We start from the raw sequence: 15,089 nt of genomic DNA, 5'->3' as shown, positions 1-15,089 counted from the left end.
AAGAGAATATATATATATTTACCTTTATTGAAACAACTGACTAGTTTGAGGTAATAAAAATGACTGAGAAAATTTTAAATCTACAGACACAGTGACAATTATCTACTGGAATACTAGAACATATTCAACATCTCAGTATCAGTTTAGCTATGCTTAAATTCAAATGTGGCACTTAAGTGTGGAATCAAAATTAACAGCATCAATACTTTACTACTAACACTATTTTACTGAGGTTTTGCTGGTATTGTTTCATTGATAGTGACATAGAAGACATGTTAAAAATGGTATGAGTTCATTCAAAATCACTAATCATTCGGATCCAGAGATTATTTTTTACTGCAAAAAGTAATTCTGCACTTGATCATAGTAATCTATTGACATTATTTCATGTAACAAATGTATTGAATGTGGTCTTATGGCCTAGATGACAGGATTTATTTGAACTGGCTTCAGTTTTGACACTTTAAATAACTAGCCCTAACTATTCACATGAAATAACTCATAAATCTGCAATGGAAAAATGTCTACATAACTTCAACAGGAAACAACAACAAACAAACGGTATGCTTAAATAGTAAGTAACAACTCCACTAAGACCATGACAAAGCCATACAATTTTAAGGAAACATTTTTGGCAGGTCGTTGTTTCACAATAAATTATTTTTGCATTGTGCTACACCTGCATCAGATTTAACACCACACTTCAAACTGACTTCGTATGACCTTAAGAATTTGTGTTGAGACTGATGAATGCTATGAAGACACCAAGCATATTTTAGCTGTGTAATATTTCTGACATCCAGAGGATGAGGGTCTGGAAAGGTCTTTTTTAATTAAGGCAGATCACTATATTTTAACTGAACTGATTTTAAAACATTCCTTGAGTCTTAACTTTTGAAGCAATATAGACAGTCTTAGAGACATTTGGCAGGATTCACTGGATTAACCACAGAGCTGCGTTTTAACGCTCTTGTCAGCTTGTAAAGATCAGTTTAAAGAGCAACAGAATGAAGAGCAAGAATGAAGGCAGACAAAAAGGAGGATGGTCTCCCCCATTATGATTTCCTCAGGTCAGAGTTCAGATCTGCTGGGTCTGTGGATGATCTGATTGTAATTAGATGTTCTCTTGGGTTTGTATTTGAGCAGCTTGCTGAAGTCAGTGAGGAGCCTCTCCCAGTAACAAGACACATCCTCCATACGGAGATGATTCAGAATAAAGTTCTGGCCCCTAAAGAAGTACAGAACCATACATATTAGTATTAACACAGACAATGTCTTAAAGGGACAGTTAAGCCAAAAATTAAATTCAATGCTCATTTACTCATACCTATGTTGTTCCAAAACTATAATCACCTTTTTTCTTCTACAGAAAACAAAAGAAGCTAGTCTGAACAATACTGGTAATCAAACAGAGTGAACCATGACAGAAATGTCTTCTTTTTCTCTCTTTTTTTTTTTTTTTTTTGGTGAATCTCATATAGACTGTATATACTAGAATAAAGGATAAACTCATTAAAAGTATGAGCAATTTGTTACCTCACAGCAATTTCTTCTGCTACAGCATCATTTTCTTTCACAAACTGAAGCAGCTCTCTAACAACAGAAAGAAAAACGGTTTAGTTTTTCGAAAATCAGCAGTTCTCTACTGCTGTTTTCATTAACATTTCTATGAACACATCTCACTTGTTTGATGATAATTACTTTAACAGGTCTGGAACAATATGAAAATGAGTAAACTGAGAACATTTCAGCTGATGATATTACACAGATTTCAATTACAATGTATTGACTAATTGTTAACATTTCCTTTTCTGTACATGTAAGATTGAAACTGGCACTTAGATTGCTCATGGTCAAAGCTTTGCAAAAGTGTGAATGGAGATGATACCTTACATGTGCATGTAAAACAAAGCCAAATCTTATAATTTAGGTTTATTCTGCAAAAACAACCAACTTCACCTCCAACGGCTAACATAATTAAAAGCACAGAATGTAAAACACTTTGACCATAAAATCACAACAGGGTACACAGGGGACAATGTGCGTTAAAGAAAAGGGTGGATATCCGCTAGCCACAGGAAAATGTTTAAGTTACCTTAGATCAGACAAGTCCTGTTTGACAGGAATGTAGTGAACCCAGGGCTTGAGCTGAGGGTAGAAGAACTCAAGCCAGTCCTCACCAACATGAAAAACCAGCGATCCACACAGGAAAAGATGCTTCAAACGGAAGCTAGCAGCCACACCTCTGAAGTTGAAAAGGTATCTGGAATAGAGAGAACAGACAATCTATAACAAAATATCTTAATGTTGGTTCACTGTTTCAGTGCTATAGCTCATGAAAAAGCAGAAAAGAGACAGGTCTTACTTGTATTCACAGTGGTCAACTAGAGGGATTTCTTTGGCTGGGGGTCTACCCAGAGTGTCTGAGAAAAAAAAAAAAAAAATATGTTAGTTGTTCTGAAATGACAAAGTCTAGAGCAGAAAGATAAAACTGAGTTTGCTGAAAATATCAAAGCACCTCTAGCATAGTGTTTCCCAAGCAATCGGAATCAGAATCAATCAAATTCAAACAATACCCAACCCTACTGATTCCCAAGGCCAAGACATTAGACCAGATGAGTTGCCCTGTCGGAATACTGCTATTATCCAGGTTAATTCAGTTCAAGTTTTCTTCTTATCTGATGGTGTCAGTCAGTGTGATCATATCGATACATTTCTAAAAGTTAAGTGTCTTTCAGGCTCCAACTAACCAAGACAAAGGCAACAGTGGCAAGGCACCCAAACTCCATTAGGTGACAGAAATGGAAAACAAAAAAAGGGATGCCAGAAACTAGGCTCAGTCGGGGGACCAGTTCGGCAGCCTATGCGAATGAATGGTGTAATACTGATCAAGGATGCCTTTTATATGTTAAATAAGGATAAACAAACCTTCTCTGACTTCCAGGCCTGGTTCTTGGTGTACTCAGCATCCACAAGGTCAGGGGCTTCTCTTGAGAGAAGGATCAGAGGGTCCCTTTCTGAACTGGTCCTACAAAGATTGGCCAAATGGATCAGTTTATGAAGAAAACAACACTGCACTTAACTATATGTTGGAAATACAACTGACCTAGAGCCTCTAAAGAATCCTTTTGTATTTTTTTTCTTCCAGGGCCATCGAGCAGCTGATCTGAAAAATGTGAACTAAACATTAGATATATAATGGCCTGAAATCGACTGTAATGCAAGTTAACCCTCTGTATATTCTCAAGCATTCTTAAATCTTTGTTACCCACTTTTTCAGGTCATCCCTCATGAGGTCCCATCGGCCAAGTCCAGTGGGATAAATGGGCCACACAGCAGGACCTCCCTCCCAAAATGTCCATGCTGGATACATGATGTCCTGGTAGTCTGCCGTCTAAACAATCAACAAAAGTATAACTATAATGTTAATAGACATTAATACAGTAACAGCCCTACTAATATTCATCCTAATAATATTAATTTTTTTTTTTAAAAATATATATATATTTTTTTAATGTTGAAAATAGAATGTTCTTTTCATGCATATTCTTTTACAAAAAAAAAAAGAAAGATATATTGTTAGTAATCTGAAGGCAGAGGAAATGTAAATTGCCTTAATATAATTAAGCAGGATATACCATATACTACTGATATACCAATACCATACAATCAAATAAGTAGATTGTTCAGTGGTGCTACACTGGGTGTGGCTGTACACACCTTACTGAAAGAAAGTACAGGCAAGACTGGCTGGACCCATCCAGGAACCTGTGGATAGTCGCGCACATTAATCACCACCTCCATATCTGGCAACCGGTTAACCACTTTTAGGATGAAGTGCTCAACACCACTGCATCTGTAAAGAAACGATAAATGTCTGATATTCAACATCCATACGCACACAATAGGTTCATGATTTTAATAAAAAAATATATAACGTACACTACACCAACCTTGCTGGAAACATGCAGCTTTGTTCTCTGTACAACTTGTTCCCAATGATCTGGTAGTGTGTACCAACACCTCTTTGGACTGTGTCTGCCATCAACTCTTCAGATATGCCGTTTTTAAATGGCCTAAGGTCATCTTTCAGGACACTGCAATCAAAAGAGCGATGGAGGAAAGTTTACATTATACAGATGCATGCATCTGCAGTGTGTGTATTCTTTGGGAAGATCTGCTATGAACAAGGTGCCACTTTATAAGTTGACCTGAGATGACAGCTGCAGTTCTCCTGACTGCATGGCTGGTAATTATTTGTGGCTTCTGTGATCTTCCTGATGAATGACTGCCAGCGTTTGGCTGAGAGAGGAAAATATATATCTTTCAAAAAAACAATCTTCGTTCATTCTATATTTTTTCTAAACACACAGATTGTTGACAGTTATAATAGTAAGATGTGCTGTATTTTCAAAACAGGGTTTTGCAGGTTTTATAAAGCTAAATTTAAGTCCAAGGAATAAATTAAATGGAACAATCTGATCTCCAATCTTTTTTATTCATTTTACAAAAAAAAGCTGTACCCTCTGATCACACTGCAAAAAAAGCAACGCTCACCCTCAGTAGTTTGTTTTCCACTGTAAATGTCCAATCATGACATTTTCTTGAGACAAAAGTTTTGTTTTCTGAGAAATTGTTTAAAATGATCAAGTTTTATCAAGTCAATTAGTTTATGATTAACGTTAAACAAAAAACAAACATTTGCCAGCGGTTTCAGAAAAATCGACCTAATTCGAAGACGAAGAAGAAGAAGAAGAAATTTCATTTCCCCATAAGACATTTATTGTTTTAAGCATAAACTTATATTTTGTTCTCAGAAAACAAGACTTTATATGATTAATTCGCATCACAAGTAAATGTATCTTCATTTAAGGATGTTTGGATTTTATATTGCAAAACAAGCCAAAAATACCGAAGAAGATATACATTTTTTGGTAAAGCATAAAACGTAATGCTACGAATTTATGAATTTAAGACTTCCAAAAACATCAGATTTGCTGGGTCTAAACTCCGCTAATGCTAAAGACGCAGGTAACGTTACAGAAATCTACAGTATCAAGATTCAGATGTGGACAAACAAATCAAAACGCGACCGATCAAAGCTAAATAATTGTCAGCATCAAACTAAATTTGTCTAAGTTCTCACCGTTATCTGAAAGACACAATTCAACTCCATTCAGCAAAAGTATAAAAGACGGCATGAACAGCCATGGCAGCTCCATTTTTCTGCATCAATTAAGCGTGACTGGCTCGATTTGAGGAGAAGTAGATGAATGTACTAGTATGGTCTGAAACTAGATTAGAGGTCCCCACTTTGACATAAAGGCTAGTAAACATAATAAAGTATTTTACTGGATCTCTAAACTTTGGAATAACTAGGGAATTTTAGTAAAGCAATCATGCTTGCCCTTAGTTATATGGACGTTTTCCAGGGACGCGCAAAGAGTTCCACAGGGGCTCAAATTCCAATTTAGCCTTGCAGTTACTATAGTAGTGTAAGTTATACATAGCCTAATTAGCTTACTGTTGTTGCATTATTAACAAAAAGTTGTCCTTTCAAGTCCTTATCTCGCTTGTTCTTGCCCCAACAGACTACACTTCACAAACACACAGGCCTGTAGGTGGCACTTCGGCTTCATTTAATGGGTGGTTATATCAAACTGCAAATCAATATGCAATACAATAAGTATTAATTGACTATATTGACTATGAGGGTATAAAATAACTGTGAGTGTGTGTAGATACAATATATTTGGGGACAAATTCTAAGTGATCTATCCAAAAAAAAAAAAAACCCTGACGTGCAGGGTGATCCTCATTTGTGAAAAAATAAATATATAAATATAAGGAAAAATAAAAATCTAAAAAAATAAATAAATAAATAAATAAATAAATAAAAACGGAAATTTCATAGAGGGTTAGGGTTATAGGTTATAGTAATAATAATTAGCTCAGTATAAAAAAAGAAGTCTTATGTGTAATGTCAACATTTAAATAGCCAAGTCGTGTGTGTGTGTGTGTGTGTGTGTGTGTGTGTGTGTGTGTGTGTGTGTGTGTGTGTGTGTGCGTGCGCGTGTGCGTAGAAATTTAATTTTTGGGGGGGTATGGGGTGGGGGGGATTCATTGTTATTTAGGTTGTTGTTATTTAATAATTCCACAGCCTAAGAACAATACTGCAAACTTTAATGGTCATTACAACCTAAAAGTGAGTGGAATAGTGCAGTTTCACTCCATTGTAACTGTTGCTATATTGTTACATGTTTTCAGGTTTAAATGTTGAATGTAATTGCCTTTCAGATACTTCTCTCTGTAATATGCTTCTGTACTTTATTTGTCATAAAGAAACATTCCATTTAAATACATTTATTCAAATTACATTGGCAAAATGCCCAGTTTTACCAGTTAAGTTAATGGCCTTTATTTTCTGAAAATAAAATTATTAGGATTAATTTGGCCTTTAGATCAAATTTTCTGTAAAGGTCAGATACCCCTGGGGGCATCTTGCCACAGGTAGGGGAGGGGCGAGATGGCCTCCTTTCATATTTTTAGTTTTTGTGCCATTACAACTAAACTGTTAACTGTTTCAATTTGATTCCTAGTCTGTTGGGTCATGCTTAATGATCCTCTACATGCTAAACTTATGTAAATGTGTTACAGTTTATCAGTATATGGACATTGTTCTTAAGGGGGCTTCTTCTCCCATCCTACCCTCCTAAAATGAGCCAAAATCTGGAGATTATGATTTCTTCTTTTATTTTTATTTGAATGCAATAAAACTATCTACCTGTTCTGTCTTCCTCCCATCGTTTTTGCCATCTGCTCCCCATTTGTTGTTTAATTATGCTCTTATTACTGTATATTTAACATATATCTCTTTTCTTTGCAAACTCTCATCTGAGCTGGTACCCATGATCTAAATCCATACAATATAACCTTTGTATCATTCAAGATGTCTGATCTTCTGTCAAGATGTTCCCAGTGTTAACCTGTATTCCTATTACACTCTCAGAGAAAAAAAAAAGAAAAGAAAAGAAAAAAAGCCCTATAAAAGCTGTCACTGGGGCGGCACCTTTCGAAAGGTTCAAATAGTTACCATTAAGGTACTAACGCATTTAAAGCATTTATGTACACTTTACGGTAAATAAGGTAGGCCTGCATTTTTAAAGGGTACTGCTCCAGTGGCAGCTTTTGTAACTTTTTTTTTCTGAAAGTTTACCCTAACTGTAGGTACATACAGTATGACACTTGTCATGTTTTCAGATGACCTATATTTCGTTTTTTTTTTTTTTTTTTTTTCACAATGATTATCATCTACATGTTGAGAGACCTGTACTGTCATTCCCTATGGTACTCATGTCTGTCCTCTTTTTCTTCAGATTGTGATTTATTTTTAGCTTTTTAATGACTGGGTCATTAAAAGAGGCCTAAATTCACCAGGGGAATACTCATTGGAACATCTATCAAATATCTTATCCTATCATGTCTTTGCCTAATTGTTGGGAAGAGCTGAGGTGGCAGAGGGAGGAAGAGAGCATAAAATGTTTTTTAGTGCTGAAGAACTACACATTGAGTCTCATTTTGTTGGTCAGCCTCACTGTCCTGCAGGATCTCACCTGGACTCTTTCCATCAGTCTCTTCTTTTCATTCACCTGTTTAATCATTGCTACTATGCTGTCTGTCTGGCTTGTCTTGGTTTCCTGCATGGATTTTCTCCTGTACTCTTCTGCAGAGGAGGGTCTGGAGTATCCCAGTTTCGATGGCAGGGACAGAGTTCTTAATGTCAATGAGAGGAACTATAAGAAGGCATTAAAGAAGTATGACATGATGTGTTTGCTGTATCACGAACCCCTGCCTTCAGATAAGGAGCTCCAGCAGCAGTTTCACATGGGGGAGATGGTTCTGGAGGTAAGAAATTATTGAGAGAAAGAGGCAACAGAGTAATTTGGTGGATGAATAAGGACAGATGTATTGAATGGTATATTTTTAGAACATACCAGAGACCATCATATGTATTATGATGAACTTTTATTTGGGTGGGAGGAGGTCTCATGAACTGGCAGGATTATTTTATAATTAATTTTAAATTCATTTTAATTTAAAAATAAACAGTTTAGCTTTAATAATTTTAATTTCATATATAAAACAGGAAATTATATCAGAGAAGACCCCTGAATAACCTTTGTGTCAAAGTCATAAGTCACTTAAAATATCTTGTAGTTAAAAATTTTCTGACATGACAAAGTTAGTTCAGGTTGTAAGATATTTTTACCTTGTTTAAAAAAATATATATTGCAAAACCTAATTAGAATGGTTAAAATGTGTACACACATGATTTGAAGGTGTATGAAAAATAAAAATAATAAAAAATCAGTTTTTATTGGATGGTAATGTAAGGTACCTTTTTGAAATGTAACTAAAGGTATTTGAAGAGCTATGAGAGTTTTTGGTATGATATATTTAGTATGATGCAACAATTGCATTTATACCAACTTGGCACATTAATTTAAATACAATTGTTAAAGAGTTTTTTTTTTTTTTTTTTTTTTTTTTGGACACTAACCATTTGTCATTGACACAGTTTCCAGTTTCAGTTTTTAACCCAATTTTTTAACCTAAGTGATCCGTGGAACATGCATTAGTACCCCCGGTTGGAAATCATTGACTTAGATCCTAGATATTGGGGAAGTCGTGGCCTAGTGTTTAGAGAGTATGACTCCTAACCCTAAGGTTGTGGGTTTGAGTCTCGGGCCGGCAATACCATGACTGAGGTGCCCTTGAGCAAGGCACCGAACCCCCAACTGCTCCCCGGGCGCCGCAGCATAAATGACTGCCCACTGCTCTGGGTGTGTGTTCACGGTGGGTGTGTGTTCACTGCTGTGTGTGTGCACTTTGGATAGGTTAAATGCAGAGCACGAATTCTGAGTATGGGTCACCATACTTTGCTGTATGTCACGTCACTTTCACTGTCACTGTCACTTTAATAACGATAATGATTAAATACTATATCTGAGGCTCTTCTGGATAAGCAGCTGAGTGAAGTACTATATAAACCTGAATATCAAAAATTGTTTCAGACGCTCCATATAAAATGCATCATAGAGTAACAATTGGCTGCACCAGGGTGTCAAACATCTGCTTTCTGTGTCTAGACAGTACCTAATGTGCAATTTAGTGTAAAAACTGACCTGATTTGGAGGCTGACAAAGGCTCCACAAACACCAATGCTGGGTCTACTTAAGATAACAAAGTTAATGAAGTATAGATTCGACTATAATCGACAAAGTTAATGAAGTATAGATTCGACAATTCGAGTCTCAGGCTGGCAGGAATTGTAGGTGGGGGGAGTGAATGTACAGCGCTCATTCCACCTTCAATACCACGACTGAGGTGCCCTTGAGCAAGGCAGCGAACCCCCAACTGCTCCCCGGGCGCCGCAGCATAAATGGCTGCTCACTGCTCCTGGTGTGTGTTCACTGCTGTGTGTGTGCACTTTGGATGGGTTAAACGCAGAGCACAAATTCCGAGTATGGGTCACCATACTTGGCTGTATGTCACATCACTATATACAGATATCAGCCATACATTACACAAAAAGTTCCCAGGTTTAAGACTCCTTAGATATACAAGTGTTGGTCCAGACTAAATTGCTATTATAGACAACAGTTGTGTATATAATTCTCACACTATGAAGGTACTGATGTATCTCTTCCATGCATCACCAGCTTGCTGCTCAAGTTCTCGAAGACAAGGATATTGGTTTTGGATTGGTAGACTCACATAAAGATGCTAAGGTTGCCAAAAAACTTGGTAAGAGTCACTGTGCTAATTACATTGCTTTTTAGATAAAGTTTTCTTACTTTACAGTTTCAATAACAAACACCTAATATGTCTTGGCATTGTTGAGGTTTGACACACAGCATCCTCACTGAATCATGTGATCTTTGTCCGTTAGGTCTGGAGGAGGAAGGAAGCATCTATGTGTTTAAGGATGAAAGAGTGATTGAGTTTGATGGAGAGCTCTCTGCAGATACACTGGTTGAATTCCTGCTAGATGTGAGTGAAATTTGTGCATATACTGTGGCTGTGCTTTTTGATATACTGTTTAAACAGCTTTTAAGATTATGGATCTTGCTAACATGGCTCTCTAACCACAAAAGTAGTAACCTGCAATTGTTACTTTAAAGAGTAATTTCTATGTATTAATCCTATATAAAGTAAATTTAATAATTTATTAAAGTTAATTAAGAATTATTAAATACATTTACATTTTTATTTCATTTTTATAAGGTATTTCTGACTTAACTTTTCAGTTAATTTTCATAATGTGTCTGTTTCACATCATTCTTCAGCTGCTGGAGGACCCAGTGGAGTTGATCAGTAATCCCATGGAACAACGTGCCTTTGAGCGAATGGATGAAGACATACGCCTTATCGGCTACTTTAAGGGGGAAGACTCTGAACGTGAGTGGCTTTTTTGCTTACCAATATACTCTGCATGTAAAATTATGATTTTACAGCTATGCTCTGATCAGTAGAGTGTTTAGACACTACATAAACCATGCAATTGCGTGAGGCCCTGTGGTCCAAGTAGGCCTCCACGGAACATGATTTCTATCAAAGGGGACCTCAATAAAAATCTAACAAAGAAAAAAGTAAAGTGTGAAAAAACAACTCAAACTCAAACCAAAATGTGATCTACTGTGACAGTACTCCGCTTTTAAAAGGTGTGTCAATGCATCGTAAAGGGATACTCCAACCCAAAATGAAAATTTTGTCATTAATCACTTACACCCCCTGTTTTCTTCGCTTACAAAAAGTATTCTCGACACTTCATAACGTGACGGTTAAACCACTGATTGAAGATGGACTATTCTGACGATGTCTTTCATACTTTTCTGGACCTTGACAGTGTTACTTACTTGGCTGTCTATGGGACAGTCACAGGCCTCCTGGTTTTCATCCAAAATATCTTAAATTGTGTTCCGAAGACGAACAAAGCTTTTACAGGATTGGAACAACATGGGGGTAAGTGATTAATGACAAAATTTTCATTTTGGGGTGGAGTATCCCTTTAACATAAGTCCATACAAGGAGGGAAGAACGGGGCTTAAGAAGAGAGTGTGGAGCTGGCAGAAGGGTGAGGGTAGGACCCAGGGAGGAGATGATGGCAGGAGGAGCCAAGGAGTAGATGTGGGCTCTGTAGATGTGGGCTCTGTGGGGTTATCATAGTCCCATATTATTACAGTTTTTTAGATTTCTTTTTGTATTTTTCTTACGTTCTTTTTATTTCTCAGATTATAAGGCCTTTCAGTCGACTGCAGAGAAGTTCCAACCATATGTGAAGTTTTTTGCCACTTTTGACAAAGGGGTGCGTACAGTCCATTCCTTAACAGTAACAAGAATGAAAACCATGAGATGTGTTATTCTGGTATAGAAGAATGTGTATTTATAACCACAAGATGGAGAGGATACTTGTGTGTCCTCCATCTTTGAGGAAAAAGGATTATGTATTGGCTTCATTTGTAACTGTTTCATGCTGCAGGTGGCTAAACAACTGACACTAAAAATGAATGAAATCGATTTCTATGAGCCCTTCATGGACGAGCCTGTCACCATTCCTGGCAAACCCAACACAGAGGAGGAGATAGTGGATTTTGTCAATCAACACAGAAGGTGATATCAGTGGCATCTTCAGAACTTTGCCATTGCCAAAGATCATCTAAAATATGAATTTTCATTCTAAAAACACAGTGTTTGATCTTCACCCAGGCCTACTCTGAGAAAGCTTCGTGCTGAGGACATGTTTGAGACTTGGGTGAGCAAGACTGGATTGTGGGAGTGTCTGTAGACCCATTAAAAGTTAACTGTCAATTAAATGGCTTGAAGTGATCTGTCACTGCTCAATCAACAGGAGGATGACATGGACGGAATCCACATTGTTGCCTTTGCTGAGGAGGAGGATCCAGGTTTTCAATTCTTTACAACAGAGAACAAGCTGAAAATGTCTTGCTGCCATTACCAAGACATGATTTAGCAGCACAGTATGATTGTCTTAATAGCATTTAACATTTAATTTGTACTTATTCCTTTTTCGTTTCATAGACGGTTATGAATTCCTGGAAATTCTAAAGGAGGTTGCAAGGGACAATACTAAAAACCCAGATCTCAGCATAGTTTGGATTGATCCTGATGAATTTCCTTTGGTGAGACGATATTCCATCCATTTCTACACAGTGTTTCACTGCTTGAACTTAAACATTGTATCCATATTGTAATGGTTAATTTGTCTTCAGTTAACTACATACTGGGAGAAAACCTTTAAGGTGGACCTTTTCAGACCCCAGATTGGTGTGGTGAATGTGACTGATGTAAGTAACAATTTCATTTGAAAATGTCTCTTCATCCTATATTGCGATGTATGACACATCATACCCTTTTAAGGGATAGCTTCACATAACATATTCATGATCTACAACACAATAAACCATATAATCACGCATTTTTCAGGTGGAACAACTGCTGAAATATATTATTTTTACAATAAAATAATATACAGAACAACATAATAGTACATAACATACAGAAAATAATAACAATATTATATTATATTAATTTCTGTATAATATACAGAAAATAATATAACATTGCTGCACAAATTTGAAAACCATATGCTTCATAATTAATTAATTCATTCATTCATTTATTCGTTCATTTGTAAATACACATTAAGCAAATAAACATATCAGCCTGATTTTTAACGTAAGACCAGTGGTCAGCTGCAAAAAATTCTTGAATAATCTTAAAAGATAATTTTCTATTTTTTTTTTTCTTAAAGGGTTATAATTTTTTTAAGTCAGTTAAATAAAAAAGTCAAATTTGAATTCGAAAAATAGACATTCTTCATTTGCTTCTAAAACAGTCCTTTATGATGCTTGATATTGCAAACTGGTGTTTCTTAGCATGTTAAAGTATTATGATAATTATAAACAAACTGGTTTGTAGCACAAATAGTTTAAGTTTACATCATTTATTTTACTCTTGTATTTATTTACCTACTGAATCAGAAGTCTCACACATTCACAGAAAACAGCTTACTTCCATGTAGCAAAATAAGGTGCAAAGCCTAAATATTCTGTATTCTTATCATCTTTTACTGTGTGTGTGTGTGTGTGTGTGTGTGTGTGTGTGTGTGTGTGTGTGTGTGTGTGTGTGTGTGTGTGTTGACCAGGCTGACAGTGTGTGGTTGAACATGCCTAATGATGAAGCTTTACCGTCAGCGGAGGAGCTGGAGGACTGGATAGAGGATGTTCTCTCTGGAAAGGTCAACACTGAGGATGATGATGATGATGATGATGATGATGATGACTACGACGATAACGATGATGATAGTAGTGACGAAGACCATTATGGTGATGATGATGATGATGATTAAGTGGTGTATAGAAAAACTATAATCACAGAGTTATGTAACGATCTTTCCGGAGATTGCATTGATTCTGTTTATTTTAATGACTGATGGTTTATTAATTACAGTGTTGACTTGATTTATTATAGAACTGTCTGCATTGCCCGCAAGAGACATTTGATAATGCAAAACATAAAAACATATTATAATTCTGGGGCTGCTTATTCATCTGGAACCGTATATGGCTGGAATTGTAATATGGCTACAAGAAATAGGGTATTCTGTAGTATTACTTGTGAATTTTATGGGACATTTGAGATGTATCAACACGTTCAATAAAGAACACAAAATATTATTCAGTTATATAATCTCTTTGTATTTACGTTGCTACATGTTCCTATATTTATTCATGTTTGGGGGACAAATTTGTAGAAGTGAGCTAAATTTGATTAAATGTCCTTTTGTCGTTATCTAGCAATACCCTAATTTGTAAAAACTCTACATAAAAATACATGAAGTTTTCTGTTTGGATTAGGTTATAGTATTTATAACTTGCTGTGTACAAAAATATCAGAAGTCTATGGACTGTACCTATTTAAACTACCAGTCAAAAGTTTTTGAACAGTAAGATGTTTTTTTAAAGAATTCTCTTCTGTTCACCAAGCCTGCATTTATTTGATCCAAACTACAGCAAAGTAATATTGTGAAATATTTTTACTATTTAAAACAACTGCTTTCTATTTGAATGTATTTTAAAATGTAATTTATTCCTGTGATCAAAGCTAAATTTTCAGCATCATTACTCCAGACTTCAGTGTCACATGATCCTTCAGAATTTATTCTAATATGCTGATTTGCTGTTCAGTAAACAATTATTATTATTATTATTATCAATATTTAAAACAGTTGAGTAGGTTTTTTTTCAGGATTCTTTAATGAATAGAACGATCCAAAGATCAGCATTTATCTGAAATAAAAAGATTTTGTAACATAATACACTACAGCATTCAAAATCTTGGGAGTCAGTATAACAATAATAATTATTTTTTTTAATTTTATTTGAGATTAATACTTTTATTTAGCAAAAATTGATAAAAAATCATGATAAAGACGTTTATAATATTTTATAATGACAGATTACTATTTCAGATAAATGCTGTTCTTCTAAACTTTCTATTCATCAATGAAAAAAAATCTACTCAGCTGTTTTTAACGTAAAAATAATATATATATTGCATACTATTGTAAATGTGATACTGCATGTAAATGTGTTTGGGTTTCTTATGAACTTTCTCATAATGATTTTAGAACCTTTAACATCTAACTTCAGTAGCTCAGCAGTATGGTGAACATCTACAGATGGAGCCGCAAAGTCATTTAATTCATTAGAAACTACATCTGTACACCATCAGACTAAGTGATTAAACTGGAATGCAGAACACTACCCCTCAGCCTTAGTTACCCTCACCTTCATATGGATGCTCTTTCCAACGAGATTTATGACATAATCCAGATGCCGCCCATATGACTCATACCCATATGACTCACCCATATGAATTAGACCAACCACATGACTGATGTGACCTATGAGGGCAGCCAATCTCTAGCAAAGCTGAGGTGAAAATCCAGTGTGGCAAGTTTAAAACTGCAGTTTCACCTTTGTACTGAATCACAGAAAGGCTTC

At 35.8% G+C, this 15,089-nt stretch overlaps 2 protein-coding genes across 2 annotated transcripts; one reads left to right on the top strand and one right to left on the bottom strand.

The window, feature by feature from the left end:
- Positions 1–9: 9 nt before the first annotated feature.
- Positions 10–5,601, bottom strand: LOC109083311 (protein O-glucosyltransferase 1-like). The gene is made up of 11 exons (XM_042716325.1): positions 5,147–5,601; positions 4,212–4,302; positions 3,954–4,097; positions 3,721–3,856; positions 3,273–3,394; positions 3,107–3,166; positions 2,928–3,028; positions 2,366–2,423; positions 2,096–2,263; positions 1,537–1,593; positions 10–1,228 (listed from the first exon to the last, which is right to left on the bottom strand). The coding sequence occupies exons 1-11, from the start codon at positions 5,220–5,222 to the stop codon at positions 1,072–1,074; spliced, it is 1,170 nt and encodes a 389-aa protein (XP_042572259.1). The 5' UTR covers positions 5,223–5,601; the 3' UTR covers positions 10–1,071.
- A 1,886-nt stretch (positions 5,602–7,487) lies between these two features.
- LOC109083303 (calsequestrin-2-like) lies at positions 7,488–13,760 on the top strand. Its single transcript, XM_042716324.1, has 11 exons — positions 7,488–7,905; positions 9,723–9,807; positions 9,953–10,053; positions 10,350–10,461; positions 11,295–11,368; positions 11,543–11,673; positions 11,770–11,815; positions 11,912–11,966; positions 12,103–12,203; positions 12,294–12,368; positions 13,229–13,760. The coding sequence occupies exons 1-11, from the start codon at positions 7,669–7,671 to the stop codon at positions 13,430–13,432; spliced, it is 1,221 nt and encodes a 406-aa protein (XP_042572258.1). The 5' UTR covers positions 7,488–7,668; the 3' UTR covers positions 13,433–13,760.
- Positions 13,761–15,089: the final 1,329 nt, after the last annotated feature.

The sequence above is a fragment of the Cyprinus carpio genome, chromosome B1 (genome assembly GCF_018340385.1).
Source record: "Cyprinus carpio isolate SPL01 chromosome B1, ASM1834038v1, whole genome shotgun sequence".
NCBI lineage: Eukaryota > Metazoa > Chordata > Actinopteri > Cypriniformes > Cyprinidae > Cyprinus > Cyprinus carpio.
This window is presented reverse-complemented; position numbering and strand designations above follow the sequence as displayed.

What these genes read in the sequence shown, in the direction of transcription:
- LOC109083311 (XM_042716325.1), bottom strand. Translation starts at nt 5,222, where the DNA reads ATGGAGCTGCCATGGCTGTTCATGCCGTCTTTTATACTTTTGCTGAAT. An exon ending in AACTGCAGCTGTCATCTCAG is followed by an intron (nt 4,098 to 4,211) that starts GTCAACTTATAA and finishes TTTTGATTGCAG; the next exon opens with TGTCCTGAAAGATGACCTTA. An exon ending in GTTGACCACTGTGAATACAA is followed by an intron (nt 2,264 to 2,365) that starts GTAAGACCTGTC and finishes TCTCTATTCCAG; the next exon opens with ATACCTTTTCAACTTCAGAG.
- LOC109083303 (XM_042716324.1), top strand. Translation starts at nt 7,669, where the DNA reads ATGCTGTCTGTCTGGCTTGTCTTGGTTTCCTGCATGGATTTTCTCCTG. An exon ending in TGGGGGAGATGGTTCTGGAG is followed by an intron (nt 7,906 to 9,722) that starts GTAAGAAATTAT and finishes ATGCATCACCAG; the next exon opens with CTTGCTGCTCAAGTTCTCGA. An exon ending in ATCCTGATGAATTTCCTTTG is followed by an intron (nt 12,204 to 12,293) that starts GTGAGACGATAT and finishes ATTTGTCTTCAG; the next exon opens with TTAACTACATACTGGGAGAA.